The 22495-nt window shown below is 40.5% G+C and overlaps 4 protein-coding genes and 1 long non-coding RNA gene across 9 annotated transcripts in view; 2 read left to right on the top strand and 3 right to left on the bottom strand.

Moving 5' to 3' along the window:
• LOC148320917 (uncharacterized) overlaps positions 1 to 3693 on the bottom strand; it is a 42498-nt gene extending 38805 nt beyond the window's left edge. Inside the window, exons 1-2 of the long non-coding RNA XR_015846910.1 lie at positions 3298 to 3693; positions 3070 to 3206 (exon numbers count right to left, since the gene is read on the bottom strand). This is a non-coding gene — a long non-coding RNA (uncharacterized LOC148320917). The remainder of the gene's footprint in view (positions 1 to 3069; positions 3207 to 3297) is intronic.
• Positions 3694 to 4444: 751 nt separating this feature from the next.
• Positions 4445 to 7148, bottom strand: LOC148320919 (small integral membrane protein 13-like). The gene is made up of 2 exons (XM_088319152.1): positions 6696 to 7148; positions 4445 to 5794 (listed from the first exon to the last, which is right to left on the bottom strand). Exons 1-2 carry the CDS (start codon positions 6769 to 6771, stop codon positions 5604 to 5606), a joined length of 267 nt encoding a protein of 88 aa, XP_088175278.1. The 5' UTR covers positions 6772 to 7148; the 3' UTR covers positions 4445 to 5603.
• A 778-nt stretch (positions 7149 to 7926) lies between these two features.
• Positions 7927 to 20250, bottom strand: LOC148320920 (endoribonuclease ZC3H12A-like). Of its 3 annotated transcripts, XM_088318936.1 has the most exons (7): positions 20079 to 20250; positions 16765 to 16917; positions 13206 to 13694; positions 11044 to 11183; positions 10079 to 10313; positions 9683 to 9783; positions 7927 to 9492 (listed from the first exon to the last, which is right to left on the bottom strand). In XM_088318936.1, the coding sequence occupies exons 3-7, from the start codon at positions 13559 to 13561 to the stop codon at positions 8801 to 8803; spliced, it is 1524 nt and encodes a 507-aa protein (XP_088175062.1). In that variant the 5' UTR covers positions 13562 to 13694; positions 16765 to 16917; positions 20079 to 20250; the 3' UTR covers positions 7927 to 8800. The 3 variants fall into 3 exon arrangements, with proteins under 3 accessions (XP_088175062.1, XP_088175063.1, XP_088175061.1); XM_088318937.1 differs by lacking the exon at positions 16765 to 16917 and having other exon boundaries at positions 20079 to 20117; XM_088318935.1 differs by lacking the exons at positions 16765 to 16917; positions 20079 to 20250 and adding an exon at positions 14799 to 14851.
• Positions 16008 to 19128, top strand: LOC148320921 (protein OSCP1-like). 3 transcript variants are annotated; one of them, XM_088318938.1, is made up of 11 exons: positions 16008 to 16243; positions 16346 to 16381; positions 16787 to 16941; positions 17009 to 17176; positions 17420 to 17500; positions 17585 to 17688; positions 17775 to 17903; positions 18008 to 18056; positions 18489 to 18640; positions 18713 to 18770; positions 18846 to 19128. In XM_088318938.1, exons 1-11 carry the CDS (start codon positions 16132 to 16134, stop codon positions 18975 to 18977), a joined length of 1176 nt encoding a protein of 391 aa, XP_088175064.1. In that variant the 5' UTR covers positions 16008 to 16131; the 3' UTR covers positions 18978 to 19128. The 3 variants fall into 3 exon arrangements, with proteins under 3 accessions (XP_088175064.1, XP_088175065.1, XP_088175066.1); XM_088318939.1 differs by having other exon boundaries at positions 18495 to 18640; XM_088318940.1 differs by lacking the exon at positions 17009 to 17176.
• On the top strand, positions 19196 to 20607 carry LOC148320922 (U7 snRNA-associated Sm-like protein LSm10). Its single transcript, XM_088318941.1, has 2 exons — positions 19196 to 19356; positions 20096 to 20607. The coding sequence occupies exon 2, from the start codon at positions 20102 to 20104 to the stop codon at positions 20507 to 20509; it is 408 nt and encodes a 135-aa protein (XP_088175067.1). The 5' UTR covers positions 19196 to 19356; positions 20096 to 20101; the 3' UTR covers positions 20510 to 20607.
• The last annotated feature ends 1888 nt before the right edge of the window (positions 20608 to 22495 follow it).

Here is a 22495-nt window from a genome sequence, read left to right on the forward strand (position 1 = left end):
TTGTTTCAGTACTTTTCACACGTCGAAATGAAATAATTGTCAGATTTTTTTTGGGGGGGGGGGTCTTTTGTTTTTAAAAAAAGGAATCTAAGAAGGAGTGCTATCAACATCAATTGGCGTCCAACTACTATTTTTATGCGAATGAATTGAAAAGTCTTTACATTAACTATGTCCAACAGATTTTAGATGAGATCACAACAATTTGTAGGCGGTTCCTTGGAAAATGTGACATTTTTTGTTCCGTTAATGTATTCGAAAGAAAAGAGTAAAAATGCACACATCCACGCGCACACACTACTAAATACTATTTCTACTACTAATGATAAATAGTTTGCAAGTTGTTCAAATGTAAAATTGTTACACTGGTCATTCATTGTATTACATTATTTCACCATCAAAAGCACATTTTACAGAAGAAAAGGACTGTTCAGATGTTTCGGGCGTCACCAATATTTGATTGCTAATTATCAAATCATTGAATAAGGTACAAACATTTTTTTTGTCTGTGTGATGAAATAATTTGGTAGTTTGCTAAAAAAAATTTTAGACTATCAATTTTTGAGAATTTTACACTCATCCTTTGGTCAAAATGATTAAAATTGAAATTAGCATCATACAAATTTCACGTCATATTATTACATATGCATTATAATTTCATTGATATTATTTATATTTTAACAACATATTAAATTTGAAATCAAAAGTTGTAGAAAATAGTGACAACCAAATTTAAACACTTCAATTTATGTTAATAAGGGACTTGGTGGGGAAAAATAACCTAAAAAGTGAATTAAAAAAAGCACAATTCAACCCATGGCGAGCCACAAAAAAATGATGTGGTGGGTTGGATCTGGCCCGCAGGCCTTTAGTTTGACACCTGCAGCGTAGGGAATTATTTTCTAGGAGATGGCCCGATTTTATTCATCCGTTGTTAAACCGGGTAAGGCAATTAACAAGAGTTTCTCGTTCCCAATGCCAACCTGGAGGCAGCTTGAGGTTCAAGGATTTCAACCGGCAACCCGTTCTACCAACTGACCCACGGCCCATTTTGAAGGCAATGTGTAAAATGATTATGTTTCCATTCCCCATCGCGACCAAAACACACAAAGAGCTATTCGTAGCTTCTATTCTAAAAATAACGAGTTATTTTTAACCGCGATGGCACGATTTCTCACTAAACGGGGGGTGTGCTGTACTGGAAACCAGCGGATCCTGAATAATTCCTCAGCGTTCCCGTGGAACATTGGATGTGACAGAGGGCAACGAGGACATGATGTGTTTTGTACGCGTTCTCGGAGCCGTGAGAGAATTTTTTCCCCCCTCAAAATGCCATAACACATTTCGTCCCGCGCAAAGACGCTCTTCACGTCGGGCACACGCGAGGAGTTTTTCCTCCATCTCCACGTCATTAACGAGCTGACACAGAAACATCCTTTTCACCACGACATCGTCACTAATCCCGCTAAGTTGTTTCATTTTGGCCTCGGTGAAATAGAATGTCTCCCCGAAGAGGGGCTGCTCTATAGATAGATGGGACACACAGCGAGGACCCTCGCACCCCCGCCCCCCCTTTCAGCTCCCAATCAGAAAATCTCATTAAACCTTCTTTTCAGCTCGCAAAGGCTGGCACCGCATGCCGGGCAATTTGTTTTTATTATCTCCCGCATTCCTGCTCGCTTCACTCCGGGGAGACGAGAAGGAAAAGGAATTTGCAAATGCAATCACTTTTTAAAAGGGCCTCTCCGTGGAAGTAAATAGGAATCGGAAGATGTCAGCTCAATTCGGCGTGAGGAAAGCCGGATTCGGTGCTGATTTGCTTTGCCGAGGGAAGGAGCGGCCATTTTATTGCCTGGCAAAGTGTCATATTCCCCCCAAAAAAATGCAAAACAATCTAGAATAGGAGATTAATCCAAGCTTCGCGTTCATTTCCCAATATTTACTTATTAGGATGAATCTCAGGCTGCTGGCTTAGCAACCACGCGCATAAATAAAAACAAATCCAAACTATTTTCCAGTGCTTAAGCGATATGGCAGAAGTCAGCCAATTAATTCGATCGTAAATATGTCAAGCGGGATGCGACAAGAAGACAAACATCAAGACCACCCTTCCTGTCCCTTATTCAAATTAATTTCATGTGGAATATTTGACGAAAAGAAATGACAGTGCTTTTCAATTAAATTCAAAGATGTCGCCAAGCCAAATCGGCGAAGAAAAATAAGTTATTGAAGACAACAGCATTGGTAGACACAAACAAAGTTCACGGACGCTGGTGAGTACAAATAGTACATTTCAAACTTGTATCGATTCACAAATACCCAATACCAATTGCCCAACATTGAAGAATCAGAATACGAAATAAAATAACAGTCCCCAAAATGAAGATTTAAGGCAATATGAGGAAACAAAACACAAACCACAACAGGAAATGTGACAAAACGAGCTAAACGTGACTTGCAACAACAGAACACTGAACCAAAACAGAGAACTATTTTTAGTTTTATTTTTATGCTTGGTTTCTATTAGCTTTAGTATTAGGTTTTGTTTTTCACTATGCGGAGTATTTGACGGGTACGAGATTGAAAACTAAACGACAAACATAGATAAAAAGGAAGCGCATTTTCACTGTCAGTCGCATTAGTTACTTTTACAACCTAGATTATTTTTTCTTTTTAAGCATTTTGGTTTTCATTTTGTTCACATAAATTTATTTTCAAATCTAATAACCTTGCAGAACACAAAACTAAATCTAATCTAGTGAACACAAACACAGATAATGACATGTTGACTGTCAGGCAGAAGTGCTAAACATTTTTTTTTTTTGGGGGGACAGCTTGAAATGAAAAATACAACAATGAACAAATTTCAAGTGAGCTTCATAATTATAATGTAGCTTCATTATTTGTGCATTCATTGTTGGATTTATTGACTGGAAGAGAGCACTATGGGGTCATGTCAGTGAATCAATGCTGTTATTTTAGTCCTGGCTGCTTAGAGTCAATCGACGCCAGTTTCTGTCCTTCAACGAGTGTGTTTGTGTCACCACGAGCCACAGACCAAACATTACTGACCTGTCTCTCTCTCTCGCTCTCTGTTGTGCAGCAGTTACACAACTCGGCAAGGTACTGCAAAAAAAAAAAAGCTGTCTGGGGCTGCATTTTGTTTGATTCCGATTGTCGGCTGCAGCCATGAGGGGAGTGTCGACAAACTGCAGAGAGACGGCAAACAGGTGTAAAGGCTGATGAGATGGAAATTTGCAGCAAGGAGGGGAGGGGGTGAGTGAAACGTCAGCTGCCCACCTTGTGTTTTGTACAAGGAGACGCAGAATGGAGTGGCCGGTGTCACAGCAGAAGCAAAACGTGCAGAGAGAAAAAGCACTGGAGAGTGGATGTCATTTCCGTGGTTGAACCACAATCATTTCCTGTGAAGTATTTGCAGAATCCGAAATTACAGCTTCTCAAAGACAGAGGAGCTTTGCTTCAAGAGAGAGGGGCGGGAGGGAAGGCGCAGCTGCAGGTTCCAGAACAGGCAGCCAAATCTGGGGAGGAAAGAGGCAGAATGGAGAGAATAAAACTGCAAGTGGATGTTGATTCGCAGTGTATCAAGTAAATGCGGTCAGTGCATTGAAAGAATTTGATCGACTTTTAAAAATAGCACATTCACATATTTTGCTGTTCTGGGCGTAGAACGCCAAGGCACATATTTCACGTTCGAAAAAAATCGCACCCACCACTAAATAAAAATGGAACATAATGTGGAGGCGCCATCTAGTGGCAGAAAATGTAACGGTTCTGTTTGTCACGATATATCGCTGTCTAAATAGTGGAACGAACAGCATAATTAACGTGTGTCCACTTTTTATGACATTTAATTGAATGTAAAATATGTGCCTGGACTCAATGAAGGTTGGAAAACTGCTTTTGAGTGAGTCAAACCTGAATTTATGGCAACGCCGTACCAGCAAAAGATTTCATGTACAGTGCTGCCACCTTGTGGCCACTATGTGAAATACAGCTAAAAAGGACCACAATTTAAAAAAAATATAAAAACGTTGTTTCTTCAATGACGGGAAAGGCATGATGACGTAGTATGACGTGAACACTATATTTTATAACTATGACGTTTCAGGCGGAAAAAAAATCCACTATTGGCTGATTCTAACCCTGAAAGTAATTCTAAAATATTACAGAATATATTACTATACTACATTTTTTAATGAAAGCCAGATGTGAAAGTGTTGTTATAACAATTACAAATATTTGTAAGACAAAGAGTTTGCATTTCAGTATTTTTTAAATGCACTAATCTGTTACCAGATGTATTCTAATATATTTTTTATTCTAGAAAGCTTTTTGTGCTGTCATAATTACTACTGTGACACACATTATAGTTCAAGTAATTGGTGCATGAGAAACTATTTTTGAAAACTGCAAAGAGCAGAAACAATTCAATTATGAGGACTTTAATATAAAAGAAAATAACTGAAGACATTTAAACAGGACCGAGCTCAACGTGTTCGGTTTGAAGTCGCTGTGTCACAGAAATGATCATCAATTCAAAGGTGCAAGTTTGAGATCATACATTGAACCTGGAAGGAAAGCGGATAACAAATATCGACAAGGCCTTGCTCGGAGTTCATTTGGCCTGGTTGTAGACGGAGTATAAAAAGGGGTTGACGTAGGGCTGGGCGATATGACCTCAAATCAATATCGCGAGAAATTGAGCAATTTTACCTCGATAACGATAAATGAAGCGTTTAAATCCTGTGCACGTCACTAACTAGAGGAGCTTTATCTTTAGCTATGTGCTAGGCTATCGCATCCACCTCTGAGACGTTCTCTCGTACGGTGTCGCCTCCTAATGGGCTGTTGTCACTTGTCGAACCTTGCTTCTCACTTTGAACTTTCAGCACAGCATGGTTGTGTTGTGGGTGGCGAAAAAGCTTCTGGATTTGAATCGCCAGCTACGACAGCGACGTCTGTTTTCTTTCTCGATCAGACGGGTGGAGTCACGTGACTAGAGGCGCTATAGCGGTCTTAAAGGGGCATGAACATTGCCGCAGACAGAAAAGGCTTTTCTTTTTTTTTTTAAATACCGAATTTACCGACATGGGCAAAATGATTTCGGTCATTGTAATGAATTTCGGTAACGGTAAATTTTCGGTTTATCGCCCAGCCCTAGGTTGACGTGACGAAAGCCACGGACGCAATCTAGTCTGCAGCAGCGGGGAGCGTCCGTTTGGACCTCTGCCATGTCAGCTTGTGTCGTGTGTAGCAGCATCAAAACAAACACCACACAACTTAGTCAGCTCCTTGTAAACTGCTCTTCTAGTGAATATTGTGTGGTTATTATTTTTTAAGTACTATTATATGTTGTTTTACCCTTCTGGAATGAAGCTCAATTTCATGTCATCCACCATGTCTGCCTACTTAAAATTATCGACTCAATGGCCACAACAGTCATTGCACCCATTTTTTTAACTTGATGATGATGAGTGGACATCTAGAAATGGATGGCGCTGCAAATGGCTTTCAGGTCCGGTCTTCGACCGAGTGTCAGTCAGGAAAGGGCCTCGTTTAGTGTAAGGTGCGTGGTCAGTGGCGGTCTACAAGGTGTTTTCCGGGAAGGCGACTCTTTGGCGTGTAGTCCTGGGACGGATGCGTGCAGGGACGGTGGCGGTGCTCTCACTCTCGCTTTCGGACGGCTGCGCTTGTGCCCGCGGGGCGGCCGCGTCCCCGACGAGCTCGCGCAGGAACTTGAACTTGGACAAGAAGAGCTGCCAGACCACATACCAACCTGAGATGGAGACGGACGACATTGCAATGTGAAAGCCAGTATCGTATCAGTTCAATAGTTTGATACATACTGATTACACAATTAAGCACTTTTCAATTAGCAGTGATGACATAACTAACTAAAGTCTATGTAACATTTTATTCTTTTTTTAATTCATAACATTTACTGCTCAGGCAGCGACGGTGCATGTAATTGTTACTCACTTTATTTTGTAGTTAAAGACGTAACATGACATTCATATTCCTGCTTGTCTTTATACACCAGATACATCCTTCTTTGACTCTTTTTTATTTTTTTCCCATCACTGTGTGCGCCGTAAAATAGTGCCCTCTAGCGTTCAGATTAAGAACACAACTCAAATGCCTCGTCTTCACGCGAAACTTTAGCGAAATTAACATATATTGCACAATAGTGTCAATTGTCAACATACGCACGCAAATGTACATTTCGACAACAGGAGTGAGTTGATTGTAGTTATTTAATTACTAATTGTGTATGAAGGCTGGGCGGGAAATATTTTTTTTTTTAAACTTGGACGCCTGCTAAGTGTGCTGTGATCTTTCAAGATATTATACTATGCACCTGTTGACACGTTATCTTCATAGAATGAATGTATCATTTTAAATATCGCAAACCTTTTAAATTCTGCAATGCAAATTAGATAAAATATTAAAACAAACTGGCATCAACATGACTGCGATATTGAGTTTCGATAGGAAATGAAACACCAGCGCGCAAGATAAATATAGACTCGAGGGAGAAACTTGTAAATGACTCCTAATCCTCGTTTCAAGTGGACACAATCACCTAAATGTTTATTACCAATGACGCACATTGGCCTTAATGTAAACCACCAGGTTATGTAAGTTAAACATGAAGATCGTCGTGCTGCCAAACTTACCGCACAACATGAAGATAAGAACACAAAGCAGCGTGGCCACAATGACCAGCAATGTGAGCCCGACACTTTGCCACATCTTAGCTGGACACTTGGTCTGGTGACGAGGAGTGGGGGGGTTGTAGCTTATTTGCCAAAGGCCACCATGGAAAATTGAGAAAGAAACATACAGCAGCAGGTTAGCTCGCTCACGCCGCTAGCCGAGACAAAAACAAAACTGAGGCGCATCGCAAACTCACTGTAGCCCGCTAGCATGTGGCTACCGCAATTAGCTTAAGCGTAATCAACAGTCGCTTTTAAACCTCTCGAGCCCAAAAGAGGCCGTAAAATCTATTTTACAATAACCGGGCCCGGCATATTAGGGACAATCGTATTTGCGCTACATAACTGCAGAATGTCTTCGTTTTGCTAGCCCTTTAATGATTGTTAACAGAAGACTGACACTGCGGCTGCGCCGAACCGAACTGCATTCTGGGTCATGTAGTTACTCAGTCCAAATTTTTATAAAAACAATATGCCAATAGAAAAGCTCTCTCCAAACTAAAAAACAAATCCACTGGTGGAAATGGTCTTCGGAAGATAATAATAATAATAACATTTTTTTGTTTCTCGTTGTGTATTTCTGAATTTGGGTCGGTTCCTTTTTATTCATCAGGTTATGAATACGTATTTAGTTTGAAACATTAAAAAATATACGCGACTAGTTTGTTCGCACCGTATACAGTTTTGCTTGCCGGGAAATTACTAACTTGACAATTCAGTGTACCTGTCTCTACAAGTATGAAATAATTCGTGTGGAATTATTGCATTTATTTATTTTTACTCATCAATGCTTTCGAGCACTGTTGGGCAGTCCAGCCGCGTTGCAACTGCAGCCTAACCTTGCATGTAGTTTCTCAAGCGTCCACCAGGCGGAGACAATAACATGTTTTTCAGATCGTCTCATTAAAACGAGAGATAATACACAATACAAGTTACTGTATTTTGTACAATTTTTCTCAAGCAACAAGTCCAGCTCCCGACGTAATCTTGATAATACAACTGAGGGAATGTAACAGCAAAATATTATCTTCCCTAATTGGATCATTCAAACATCGTAAAGCCATTAGTAGAGAAATTACACTAGATTTGTAATTCCTAAAAAACTATCAACCAAGTATATAAATTTAAGAATAGAAAGACTTCAGCAGATATGCCTCAATCCTTCATTCTGTCTAACACGAGGAAGAAAATATTTTCACTTGTGCACACATGCAGGCCCGAAGATCCTCCTTCCATGCAATATTTGCATATTGTACAGCGGCGCAGGACCATTTTCGTTGTCAAAAAAGAATTTTCACAATACATCAGGTGAGCTAAACATCTTGCGTAACTAAGGTCAAACCTGATGTAACTGCAGGGCAGGGCATTTGGAACTTGTGCCATTGGAAATCATCTTTTATTTTTGCAGTGCAGGGAAACATTTTGCCGCCCAATAAAGCCATGCCTCGATTTCTGCTGTTGCTTTACTCACAGTCGGTGTTTATTTAAAAAAATTGTTACAGATTAGAATCACTCAAGGTCAAATTCAACTCTCATTTGTCATTATCGTGACTTCAAACCGGAAGACCTTCGCAATGAAAATTGGTCCATGCTCCACCACCCGACATGTGTCACAAAAGAAAAAATGCACATACTATTTGCAAATATAAAACTAACACAGTCAGACTGATGAAAATCACCTGAAAAAGCAGAACATGTGATACATTGAATCCACTTTAATACAGTAAATGAGCATGACACTCATTTCACATTTATGTTGATTTCATTTCTGCCACACAGATAAAGATACAATTTGTATCAACTATTCTCTTGTCCCATCCACTCCAGAAACGTCGTTTACTGTAACATACAGCGAACCCCTGCATATTTGCGGCACACCATCCGCAAATTCGCCGATCGGATCTGCTTTTGTGCTCAGGCCAAAGCAGTAAAATAATTACTTTTGTGCCGAGGAACTACGTCCATGTGAGTTTAGGGGTTTCATTTAGACAAAAGTAGCGCTATGTCGCAACCTTGTGGCGTCTTTGGACAATTACGACTACACATCAAGTCCACCAAACGGTTTCTTATCTCATCTTATTGTTGCTCTGCATCATGATGATCTCCGCAGCCAACATTTGAGGGTCCACCACAAGCGGAAACCTATCCATGGCCGCGTCCACCAAATCGGCGCTGAAGATGGCGAGGAGCTTCGTACGGGTGACCTTTCTCTCCTCCCCGTGGGTCGCGTGCGGGGGCGAGTGAGCGGGTATCACGTCAGCGCTGTGATGACGATTCGGGTCTTGAAACGGTCGCCAGGAGGCGGAGTCATGTAGGCAGTAGCGGCTCGGTGCACTCCGAGGATGGGAAGTCGGCATCGGATGGAAGCTGCCAGAAAGTGCTCCGTATTGGAGGTGACAGTTAGCCTGTTGAGCCTCCAATGATTGATTTTCTATCGAACCTATGCCAGAGTCCAGCTGCTTATGAGAGCCATGATCAGAAGAGCCCAAACTGTTCTTCGCCTTTTTACACGAGGCCTTCTGCCTCGAGCAGTGAATCACTTTGTCTTTCTTCAAGGAGCTTTTCTCAAGTCCCAGCGTCAATTTCCTCGCCACGTCTTCGACTAATGAGAGGCTTTGGCCACTTCTGACGGACGATTTGGGAGCAGCGGAGGGGAGCTTTGCGTTTTCTCGAAGTTCATCGGCGAGCGAGCAATTGGACTGCTTGGCTCGGCCAGGGTGGAGGTATTTGCATTTGAGTCCGTAGGTGCATTTCTTTCCTGTTAAAAGAACACAATGAAGTGTTGGTTTAAAAACATGTGCGGCCATAAATCGTCGCACTCTGACCACTTGGATAGTGTTTGATTGATTGGGACTTTGTGAGCTCAATTTTACGACAATCTGCACAAATGAAAGATGCTAGAAACTGTGCAGCTTTCATTTTAAATAAATAAAGAAATGCTTTCTCACCGTAAGGGCATGGATGTTTTTTCGGTGTCTTCGGGGACCACCGCAGGAAGTTCTCCAGGTTCGGACCGTCACGGCCGAGTGGATCATCAGGAACCATGAACCTGCATTTGAGAACATTAAGACCAACAATCAGAGAGATACTCTAGTTTAGCAGAGATGGTAAAAGAACATAACAGAGATGAAGTATCTTTTTTTTCTTTTTTTTTCTAAAGAGGAAATTAATTCAATTCAATTTTTGGATTATAATAAAGCTGAATGGCGTGTTTGCGTTAACAGATTGCATGTGCTGTTAGCGGATGTGTTGCAAGTCATTTTCCAAGATTTTGACCTTGATGGAAAGCGGCTGGAAGTTGGCGTCACAAAATTTTTTTTTTGTGATCAATACTAAGAACTCACTTGTCATTCACAAAGGAGTACATGAGAAGCCTCTCCTCGATGCAACTCTTCCACTCGGGCTTGTCGATTTGCAGGTCGCGGTAGACGTCGTTGGACACGATGACGCCGCCCGTCTCGAAGGCCAGCTGGACGATGAACTTGTCGTCGTTGCACACCACCCGCTTGTGGCCCACGCGGCGCGACGGTGTGAACGTCAGATACTTTTTCTTTTCCAGATCAGCTAGAATTTTCTGATCTGCGGGAAAAAAAATGTGAATAAACGCTAAGATTTAAAAATTCACTTTGAAATATCTTGTGAATAATTTATTTAAAAGAATCGGGACTGTTTGGGCTTTACTGTTATTGACTTCTGTCACAACAAAGAAGAATCCAAGCATAATACTTTCGCAATATTATGTTAGTATTTTCCAACAGGAATTGATGGCAGATTCTATTTTCACGCCTTCACAAAACAAAGTCTGGTTTGGGCAGGACAACAATGTCGTTCCAATTCAGCAACAGCTGCAGAACAACACATCTCATGTTTTGTAACACGTCGGCGCGAGCCAAGAATAATTTGACAACAGGGCGCAACTAGCAATTATCATGCATTCACAATCAAACACCCTGCCAAGGTTCAGCTAATCTTGATTTTTTTATTATTATTTTTTTTTTTTTTTTAGAAATCATAAGATTAAAGATGGAAAACTTACACCCATTTGGATTCATATTAAATATGAACTTTTTTACTGCTTGACATTTTAAAATTCGAGTCATCGACATAATCACACGTGACGGGCATCTCTCCAATGAATTATTCGATAAATATGAATTATGTTGTTGCCATTGCAGTCCCCTGAAATACATTGGAGTATATATAGCTCCTCAAAAACAGCCGTCCGAATAATAAATAAAAGATATAGTTTGCTGCACTGTGATGAAATGTTGGATTCACTCCAGCAAAGAGTTCAGAGTCCTCAGCTTACCTGAAATCGGAACATCAGGTCTTGGCTGCTCTTTTCTCCAAGAGGGAACAAACACAGTGATGACCTTGTGGCCTCGCTCCAAGAAGAAGTCCACCGCCAACTGGATTCCCATACAGGAGAACACTTCCTTGTTCCCATGACTGATCAGGAAAAAAAATGGTTATTTTTACGAAGTTAAGTTAATGCATGCCACACCTTGATTAAAATTGTAGTGTGCCACCCATTTCTGATTGTAAAGCTCAAAATTTTATGTGGGAAGAGGTTAAAATGACGTGGATATTTCAGCAGGTTATATTTATTGGTTGTATTGCATTTCTATGAGACATGAAATGATCAATAAAGTTAAGTACAGTACCTCTAAGGGGGGCTTGAGGTTTGCAGTTCCGCTATTTCACAGATTTTATTTTGTAGAGTTAACAATTTTTGATGTAATTGCACATTTAACCACTAGATGGAGGCACACTGATTTAATTTGAGATGGTTTAAATTTGAAAGAACAAAACAAGAAATATTGTATTTCAGCATTGTATTTTTTTTCTTGTTATAAATGATCTGTCAACTGCTATAATTCTACTTTTTATGCCTACAGAAAGCAATGGTGGTAGTTTGATTTTTTTTTTATTTTTTTGCGCAGCAAAACTGATAGCAGATAGCTGGCCACTAACTCACATACGAGTTGCCGAATCCTACACAGTGCGTGACAATTCTGGTGGGTTCAGCCGCAGGTGGTGGGGTAATTTTTGGGGGGGATGGAATTATGGAGAGTGGGACGACAGGTTGACCCATTTAAAAAAAAATGTAACGTTTCTAAAAAAAAAACAACAAAAAAAACAAACAAAAAAAAAAACAACTTTCTGCTATGGTATGATATGAATTAAATGTGTTATCCGCAGTAAATTAATCTTAACACACCATCCCAATTTTTTTTTAAGAAAACCGCATAACTCCCGACTTCAACCCTCTTGAGAATCTATTTAATTATGATTATTATAATTATTATTACTATAATACAATCTGACGGACTGCTATTCTTCCTGATTGAAACACACATTTCAACATTAGTTGTTTTGGAGATGGAAGGCTGGAATGGATTTTTTTTTTTTATATATTTCCATTCATGTCACTAGGAAAAGATGGTTTGCGATCCATGTTCTCCGAGTTGTAACCGTGGTAACACAACTAAGTAAACTAGTATCTCAAGGCACCAAAGTATTTGGGTTAAGCCCAAGAACGTTTACTCGGTTGGACGTCTGGCATGGATAACCACAGATAAATGTGTCTGGATCACACTTTTCAGAAAACGTCAGCACAAAAGCACTTTTTTGGCCAGACAGTAGAATGCAGTCAGGCCGGTTCCTGGGAAATCAGTTCCGTGATTTGCATATTCAAGCTTCGACCCGCTTACCAGCACAGACATGCCTGACACACACCCATGCGAGCACAGCCACTTAAAGGGTAAAATAAAGGGCAAGCGTGTACGCGGTTGTCATTCCTAGGTGTTGTATATGCAAAACATCAGTGAACTTTAATGACTGTGCGGCAGGACAGATTGCAAAAAAAAAAAAAAAAGGTATCGTCACGTTAGGCAACATCTCATCACGGGAATATTTTATCATCACGAGCGAACACAACACAATACGATTCTAAACGGTACCGCTGCGTGTTGCTAAAAATCCTAAATAGGATTTTTATTGTGGTTGGTAACTCGGACCAATTCACCCAAACTTTTTGTCCAAACCAGAAGTATGCTGAGCACAGAATTTCCAAACAGTCAGCGTTTTCTTTAGAGCTACACTACAACATCATCAACTGACGCCGGTTACACGTTACACAAGTTGTACAAAAGTTGGCATGTGAGTGAATGCGTGTGAAAAATGCAGTTTACTGTCTCTTACAAATAATCGGAGCGCATAAAAACTGCAACACACTAATTAAAATGAACTGCCAGCATAGGAAAAATGAATGGACTTTTTGACGTATAAATCCGTCAATGGGAGTGAATGTAACATACAAAGTGAATAAAAGTTAAATGAAGTGAATGTTTACCTTACTTGCATGATTATTATAATAAATGTTGCATTAGAGTCGATTTTCTTTTACCACTGCATTGTAGCTAAAATGAAAGAAAGCCCGACGGTTTGGCAGTAAAAATAAATTCTCACCTCATGGCTACATTACTTCCATCGATGACGATGGGCCTCAAAGCGTCTTCATCATCGCTGCCTTCCTTTTTGCTTTGACAAGCAAGCGGCAAGGTCCCGATGGGCTCCGCGGACCGGACGTCCTCTTTGGTAACCGGCACCGACAAAGTGGTGACGGGCCCCTGCTGGGCGCTCAGGTCGGCTCTCATGCGGACCAGCTCGCCGAGAACTTGATTTCGATCCGTGTTGGGGCCGTATTTTTTTAGCACAGCTTTGACTTGCGCCGTGGAGTATCCCAGCTTGTGGAAGAAGTCCAGCTGAGGGGTCAGAGAGGGGTCGGGTTGGTCGAGCCGACCCGTAGACCCAGTGGGCTCCATGGTGTCACAGACGGGACGAGATGAGAGGAGCCATCCAGTGGAATTGCTTTCTGACTATTGGGGAGTGGAGTCCACGCGTGTGTCATTTAAATGTTCGTCCTGTCTTCCTGGGTGCAGCCTGTTCATGTCCCACCTGTTGGAAAAAAAGGGAGCAGAACACTTATTTTCAATGTTTACCATGATTAATAAAGCGATTTATTAAAAATATTCACATACTACACAACATATTCATATTCAGTACGCCAATATATAGTCAAGCATAATATACATTAACGGAACTCATAACCTATATATTTTATAAGCATGTCAACCATAAACAATATACCTTATAAAATATATTTTCCCAACACATTAACCGAGTCTTAAAAGCTCCTCCACTCCAAAATGTATTTATTTATTTTTGCATTTCTTTATTTACTGGTTTGTGCTCGGACATCTTGTCTGTTCCATATTTTCCACATCATAGAGGGTAAAATAAATACATTTCATTGTTCTATGTGAATTATTTAAGTTTCATTTGATTTTTCAATAGAATTTCAAAAACAAACCAAAAAAAATTGCAAGGACAGAAATGTTCAATTTCCAGCACATTTTATTGGCAGATATTGGATTTTTATTTACTTATTCTATATTCGCACTCTCTAGTTGTAGCTTCACTTTATTAGTGGATTTAAAATTTTCACATACCATTTATTTTGTTGTCCCTAAATTGGTTGATCACTTCCATGTATCATACAATATTTTTACTATGTTGAGTTCTGAGATGATTCGGTCACGATTTGCTGCAGTTTCTCGGGCAGAAAGTCAACAGAATATTTGTGTCATCAACAAACAAGACCTAATTTTATTAATTGAAAAATAAAAAAGAAAATAAAGCCTTTTGATTGACTGTCAGAGAGGAAGTCACTTAACAATGGGAACATTGTTCTAGTAAGTGCAAAACTGTTTTGAATCTCTCCATCTTTCACACTGGGGTGTAGCGTTAAATTAAAACGTTGGCAAAAAAAACTAAGCACCAGTATCTTCCTTCTTTCACCTTCTTTTTTTTTCTTGCATATGACTGGGCAGGTGTACCTAATCAAGTGGCCAGTTTGTTTCTACACGGCTATCAAATGAACAATTGCATCGATAGTGATGCGATTAAAGAACATGGACGGAATAAGTGAGAAACCTGGACGAAATGTCACCTTATCAGATAAAACAGAACCAAACGCGAAGGACACGCTGACAAACTTACAACAGACGCTTCTCGTCTCCCCGCAAAAAGACGCTGCTTCCACCCGTTCAAATATAGTCCAACCTTATGAGACAAGTCCTGGAAATTGGACACGAGATCTTCAGAAAAACTTATTTTCCAAGTCGAACACCAAGATCGCGAGGAAAGTGATTCAATTGCTTTGCTTTTCTGATGAAAGGGAACACTTATGTTTCCCAACTTTCTTGCACCCAATTTGCTTGACTGCTCTCTACTGCTCTCTGTTGACAAGAATGAGAACTACAGCTTCCTTCACGTCAACAACAAAAAAACGGACAAATATCGTGATCAGTATGGGATATTACGTTTTTATGACTACGACCTGGTTAGCCAAAGTGTATTTTATACAGTCAAATTAAATGTTCTATGAATTATCAACTTCAATTTTTAAACACTTAACAATCCAATATGCTTGCATACTGCACAGAACAAAAAGTGGTATTAGTGCCGAAAAATATATACTGGTAAATATTAATAAATTAATGCACGGTAGAAAAATTCATTTGTTTCAGTAGTTCAGTTCTGCAGAAGAATTAAATATATGGGAGAAACATTTTTTTGAGGACTAATCTTTCTTTCCCCCCCCCAAAAAAAATTCACAAGTCTAATTTCTGGAGATGCCAATTTATGGGGTTTTGCTGACATCAAAAGTATTTAAAATTAATAATAAATGAAAAATAAATAGTCCTTGCGCGGAGTTAATCTAAATAATACACAACTTGAAATGAAGTACTGAATTAAATTAAACGTGTCATGGTACTCTATTACTGAGATGCGCCTGTAATCGACAAAAATAAAATCTGTATGAAATAATCCAAAATGCTTCTGTGATACAATGTTTTATTTTTGCAATGAAGGGCCATCTTCTTACGTTGTATTTTCCAATATAAATTGTGCCCCAAGAAAAGTAATGTCTAAACAAATTAAAATGTAATTTACTTTCATTTGAAGCACATTTCTGCATGGCCAACCAAAAGAATAATAATAATAAAAAAAATTCAAAAAAAAAAAAAAGAAAAAGAAAATCCATTGGACTAAAGGGCGTATTCAATATCTATTTGAAATCTCTTTTTAAGCTAATTTTCGCCCTCTAGTCTAATTGCATCGCATTAGGCGGTATGCAGGATATGTCGTCATTGTACACCGGCCAATGAGGATGAGCTTGCCTGAGGCTGATCCTCATCCTGACCACCTGTTGCATCTTAGCGTTTTCTGCAGAGGCATGCATAGATAAGAGCGTGGAAAATAGCCGCAGAAAACATGTTCTTAAAAAAGATCCTCACGACACTAACGTCCGAATAGTTGAATTTGCAGGATGTCGATGCGAACTCTCCCCCTGGTTTTCATTAACCTCGGAGGGGAGATGCTTTACATACTGGACCAACGAATGCACGTTCACAGCACTTCTGAGGACAAATCTGAGAAGGGTAAGTTGAAAAGTGTTGCCTCGATTTGCGGCCAAGCTTATTTATTTCTTTTTAATTTTAAGTGTATAACAATTGTTGGCTGTTTTTCTTTTCTTTGGAAAGCTGCCGGAGCGTGGTCTGAAAATGACAGAAAAAGAGGTACAGGCAATAGTCGAAAACAGGAGTTTGCTAGCTTTAGCTTGGGGGTTGTAAAATGAACACTCCAATGCCAAATTATTAAAAAAAATATTATGGAGATGGGGGATGTTTTTTTTGGGGGGGGGGGTCAAGAAGGTTAAAGATAACAATGGTGGTGGGTATTGTCGCTTTGGCCACTATTTGGACTTTTTCACTTTGGGGGTGTGCTCACTTTTGTTGCCACCCATTTACACAATAGCGGTGTTGTCCTATTTTGAGGCTAAAGTACATTTATGCTGTTTAAAAAAAAAAATACACTAACTACAATGTAACAAAGAGTCACGTTTTCAGTTTTGCCACATGAGAATGTCAGATAAAATATAATAATATCAACACACACTCACCCTTCCGCGTTCCCGTTGACAGTGATGAAGGACATTGTGGGGACCATGTTCAGTAAAGCCTTCATGGACGAACTTGCGAAGCCTCAGCTGCTGTATTCCCACCGGACGATGAAAGTCGTCCTAACTCGCTTGGCGCACGTCTCCATCATGAAGCTGAACACGGACAGCATGGAGAAGGTAACAAGAAAGCTCTCGGGAAGCAAGTGCCGATCGCCATTAACGAACATCGTCTATTTTCAAACAGCTCTACGAGCTGATGCTCATGGCCTTTAAGTATCAAGTCTTCCTGTGCCCGCGCCCGAGGGACCTGCTGCTCGTCTCGTACAATCACATCGACACCATCAGGGAGTTTGTGAAAGACACGCCTGCCGTTGTAAACAAAGTGGATGAGACTCACAGGAAGCTCATCGAGGTAGACCCGATCCAGGAAATAATTATTTCGGCACAATCTTGCCGAGGAACTATAAAGAACTGATTTGAGGAGTTTCATTTAGACAAATGTCGAGCTTTGACGCCATTTTGTGGCCTCTACACAAAGTGGCAAGGAACTACTGTAAGCGTTGATGTGAATTGAGGAGCTTCGTTTCGGGAAAAAAAGTTGTCATTTACATCTTTTGGAGGGCTTCATTTACTTGCGTAACTCTTTCCAACGTAGATATATTCGTCTATGAGCGCGGGAGAATTCCAGCTTCTCCGACAAGCGCTGCTCACGTTCTTACAAGACACACACATCCGCGTGAGTTCCTTGCTACGCTACTTGGATGCTTAAAACAACTGAATTGAAAACACAGCGTCCTTCACCGTGACTTTTCTCATCCAGGTGTCCATTTTCCTCAAAACCAAAATCCAGAATCCCAACGGGCGTTTCGCCCTAACAACCTCGGGCGCAGTGCCTCACGGGATGGATATTCCCGGCGTCATTAGGTGAGGATGTTTTGTTGAACCGGAGAATTTCTTGGCTTTTCTGTTGGACTGTCGATCCCAAAACATCATCTGTCATGTCCGTGTAGGATCTTTGACAGTAAGGGACGAGAAATGCGACAGAGCCGCTTCCCGTCGGGGGGGAGTTACTGCCTCCCTATAAAAGATGCGGCATTTGGCTTACATGGAGATCGAGTCATCAAACTGGGCGTGAACATGTTGAGCACCTATTTCTAAGTTTTATATTTAAAAAAAAAATACAAATTATTATACGACATGTGTGGATATGAGATGACGCACTTTGCTGTTTTATCAATTAAAGGTACAGTGTAAATCTTGGAGGGGAATCATCCAAAGTTCCCTCAGTGACGGTAATGTAATCTTTTATTTTTAAGAATATTTTATTCAATGATATAAACACAAAAGGCATTTGTTGATTAACTCATTCATTACCAGCTGAGTAAAAAAATTGATCTTTGACGTCTTTAGCCGTCAATGGCAGTCAATGAGTTAAATGCTGCTCAATTTTTGTGTCATGCTGTTTTTTTTTTATACTCGCCTGATTCCAATTTAAACGTAACACCTAATGTATATCACAATCCGTGACGTCTGCTAGACACAAGTTGAGCTGCACTGTGTTTGTTTACAGGCTAGGCGTGTGTTAGAGTACCAAGCAAGCAGTTATGTGCTGCCTTGGATTAATATCATTTGTATGGATAATTTTGAAAAGAAGTCAAGGAAAAATTATGGCAACCATTCGTAGCCACGGAAATGCGATAATTGTCTTTCTTACCTTCATCAAGCCACAGACAGATATCACTCCCAACTCGTTGGCTAAAGAAGAGCTCAATCTACTGGCCCGCCTGATGGGCGCTGTTGAGATTGAGAACGTGCCCGGTTCTGAAACCGGTTTTCAAATCAACCTGCTCGCTGCGGCCCAAGAAGAGGACGAGACGTACGTGTCTTATTTCTATGTCATGGTAACAACCCTGATGTTGTTTAATTTGTAGCTTATTTTGTTTAATAGGGAAGCTGCAGGTGGAGTCGAGGAGTCATTCCAAGTGATAAACATACAAGCCCTGCAGGTAAACGTGCAAATCCTATGTGGGTTTCTGCAACTGCCGCATGACTGATTTCTTCTTCTTTTTTTTTTATTTCAGGATGAACAATCCACAACTCAGCTGGCTCAAATCGCCAAACTTTTTGTCGAACAAGAGGAGACATCAGATAATGTGAACAGCAACAAGGGAGATGACCTGCTAGCTATGATGGATAACCTTGGACCCTTGTGACATTTTAATTCTGGCTTGAAACCACTAGCCAATGGAGTGTGTCTTAGCTAAATTAATTATAAAATAAATTATTTTAAGAATGTTCTAAATGTATAGTCGGTCACATTATATTTTTGAAATACTTAATAAACTAACATTTTGGTGATGATTATTGCTGTTTTCGATTACTCGTTTGGAAAGTTCATAGCTAATATTTTTTTAGCACCAATCTTCTGAGTTTCTGCCAGTAGCCCGCAGAGGGCAGTGTTGTGTGTTTTGAAGAGAGGTACGTGACGTAAATTACGTCACCACGTTACGTTTACGGTACCCGGAAGTATTTTTGCAATCTCCCGCGAAGGCGTTTTTGGTGGATATTTTTTCAAATGGCTTAAAACGCAAGGTAAATATAAATGCTCCGTATCGAACATGCACCGATCGATCAATAAATATTATTTCTTTGTAGTTGCCATTTTCGCATAGTTTAAATCTCAATCACCGCAATCCCATATCGAAAAACGGTGTTTCTCCAACTTTCTACGCACCAACTGAAAATAATAATAATACTAAACTCTTCAGTACCGCGGTCGTAATCAACAATAAAATAAGGGAGCGCCGAAGGTGTTCACCAAATTGTGCTTTTAGTTCCAAAATGTGTATTTGCAAGCCTCTGCAACATTATATGCAGATTGATCGTTCGCATTGCGTTGAAGAACAGGAAAATTGATGCAATTAAAGAAGAAATCAAATTAAAATGTACTGCACATAAATATTCTCTTCATGCTTTAGTTTATTCATTGCATACATTACTCCTAACATAAACGTTTGGTATTTTCAGCTTTTGTTTGAAATTGCTGGTTAACCTTTACAAGGTAACTTAATTTGTCCTCACCTAAACACATGCTCAACTTTTAAACGTTTCAGTATGTTTTGCAAAACCTGCCGAACGGCAAAAAGTATTTCTAATATTGTTCAGCCCTGTAGTAAAGGCTTAACTCTAACCACAATGACTACAGTGATGCCCATGTTTGAAACAACCTCAGTTAAATAAATACTAAAGGTGGCTGTTTGGCTCAAGAATTGTTAATGAATCGCGCTGGTATTAAATGAAAGAGCAGAGCTAACCTTGAGGTTTCTTGCAGGAGGCCATGGAGTCAGGGAGGACTGAAGGCCCGTTGTCAAGCCAAGCGGAGAGTTTCAGCTCCATCCGGGAGCGCACCATCGCAGAGAACAGCATGGTGGTGCTGCTGCAGGGTCTGCAGGGCGAGGTGACCACGGTGGACCTGAGGAACGAGAGCACGGCACGGGGCCGGGTGGTCAACGTGGACGCGTTCATGAACGTACGTCTGGATGAGGTCCTCTACCGTGATCGCAAGGGGCGTCTCACTCATCTGCAGGATCTCTTCATCACCGGTAGAAACATCCGCTACGTTCACATCCCCGACCACATGGACATCATGAAGACTATACAGGGTCAGCTGGCAAAGATCCATCGTGTCCGCAACTTTGGCAGAGAGGGAGGTGGCAGAAAAGAGTATGCCAAGAAAAAAAATTAAATGAACAATGTCCCAACAACACGGGGCTGCTGCAGTTTATTTCTGATGTTGTGGATTGAATTTTCGTTATAAAAAATAAAAACCTTATTGATATTGAATGATGGCTGATTTTTTTTAAGGACATATTTAAGATTTGATGTTTTTTTTTAAACTGAAAATAGTTTGTAGGGCTGAGCTTCAATATTTTTTCAAAGAAATAGTTGCTTTAATTAGTGCTGTTAATAATGGCACGTTTAACCCTCCGATTACATTGGGGGTCAAATTGATCTGTTTGTTTAGTTTAAAACTCTAAAAAAAATGTTTTTAAATAGTTCTTTAAACTATTTTTAATTTAGGCGTTACAGTGGATATAAAGTCTACACACCCTTGCTCAAATGCATTTCAAAACTTTTTCCAACATTGATGTGACCCATTACCTCTACAACTGGATTGAAGCAACGATTAAATCGTTTAAAAAGGAGAAGTAAAAATAAACCGAGAAGGTGGTTGCACAATTGAAATGATTGATCTTTTATTATTATTTTTTTTTAATATCACAAAAACTTTTGAACAGGGGTGTGTAGACTTTTTATATCCATCGAGGTAAACACACACTTACGTACAGGAATTTAATTTTCTGTATTTTCTTTTAATTTACTACACACTTACCAACATATATATTGTATCAAATTGCATTAAACACTGACTGGATAGTTATAAATTTTTTTTATAAACAATTAAACATGCAGACTGGAATATCTTTTGTACCAAAGAATCCAATGCAACAAGAGGGCTTAATCGTAACTACAGCCTTCCACGATTTGAGCGTGCGTTCCAAAGTCAGATAATAGACAAGTACAAAAGTAGGAACGTTTTTCCCTTTCGCACAAAAGGCCCTTTGTTAATAACAAGTGGAAATATTACAATAAAGCGAGAGGATGGGCGTGTCCACCGTGTGCTCTCGCTCATGGGCGTTAAGCGCGCGCCACAGAGCCCATCTGTCTGTGAAATCAGTTGGAGAGCGCCCGCACGCCAAGGAAAACATTCGTCACGGTGGTTGCCACTCGGGTGGAGGGCAAAAAACAAGCCGTCGTGTTTCCACAGCTTGGAGTTCACCGACATGCCTGCCGAGCACACGGCTGACTCGTCAATCACTCCAGCTGCATCCAGTACACGGATAACGGCCAGTGGAAAAGAAGCAGCAGCAGCCGATGAAAGGAAGTTCCCAGTGTCCTCCCGATACACAAGTATGAATGGGAATTTGAGGAATTTGCAAGAAGGGCGATGTTATCCCAGCCGGGTGTCAGGAAGAGGGCAGGCCTGACAAAACACAGATGCAGCTGGGACACATCAAGCCCAGATCGAAGGATGTCATTTCAAACTTCAAATCCAGGTTCATTATGCCTCAAAACGTTGGGGAATGTCCCTCGGATCACTTGGATGGTTGTGGCCTCCGTGTAGGTTTTGAGTCATCTTTACTTTCAAACTAACCTTGAGATTGTGCGAATGACAACAGGCCACATAATGAACGCTTACGCTTGATGCCGAACCACATCAACCGCGTTCCTAAACTCGGAATAGAACTCGACACGGGCTCAAGCGCGTAAACAATCCCTTTCTCCTCATTTGACGACACGCCGTGTGCAGTAAAACGGATCGCCTGGAATGCACTTTTAATGATGTCTGCGCTGAGAATGGCAAACACTCACACGGGAGCTGCTGTTGACCGCAGCTCACACCGAGACACTCCCACGCAGAATGTTTGGATCGCAAAGTGCAAAGCAGCACAAAATAAAGTAGAAAACGATTCCATTTCCGAGCTGTGATTAGAACCCCTTGTGGAGTCCATGTTCGAAATTATCTTCCCCATTTCATCAAACACCACCACCTGTTCGTCTGAGCTACTCCAGGATTTTATAATACATCCTGGGACAGCACAGCTTTTTTTTTCCCCACCCCTCTCCCTTCCTCGATTAAAACACAAAGAGCTCAATTAATCCACGAGCC

This window comes from Idiotropiscis lumnitzeri, chromosome 16 (genome assembly GCF_059441095.1).
Source record: "Idiotropiscis lumnitzeri isolate Australia: NSW breed Sydney's pygmy pipehorse chromosome 16, RoL_Ilum_1.0, whole genome shotgun sequence".
In the NCBI taxonomy this organism is placed as follows: domain Eukaryota; kingdom Metazoa; phylum Chordata; class Actinopteri; order Syngnathiformes; family Syngnathidae; genus Idiotropiscis; species Idiotropiscis lumnitzeri.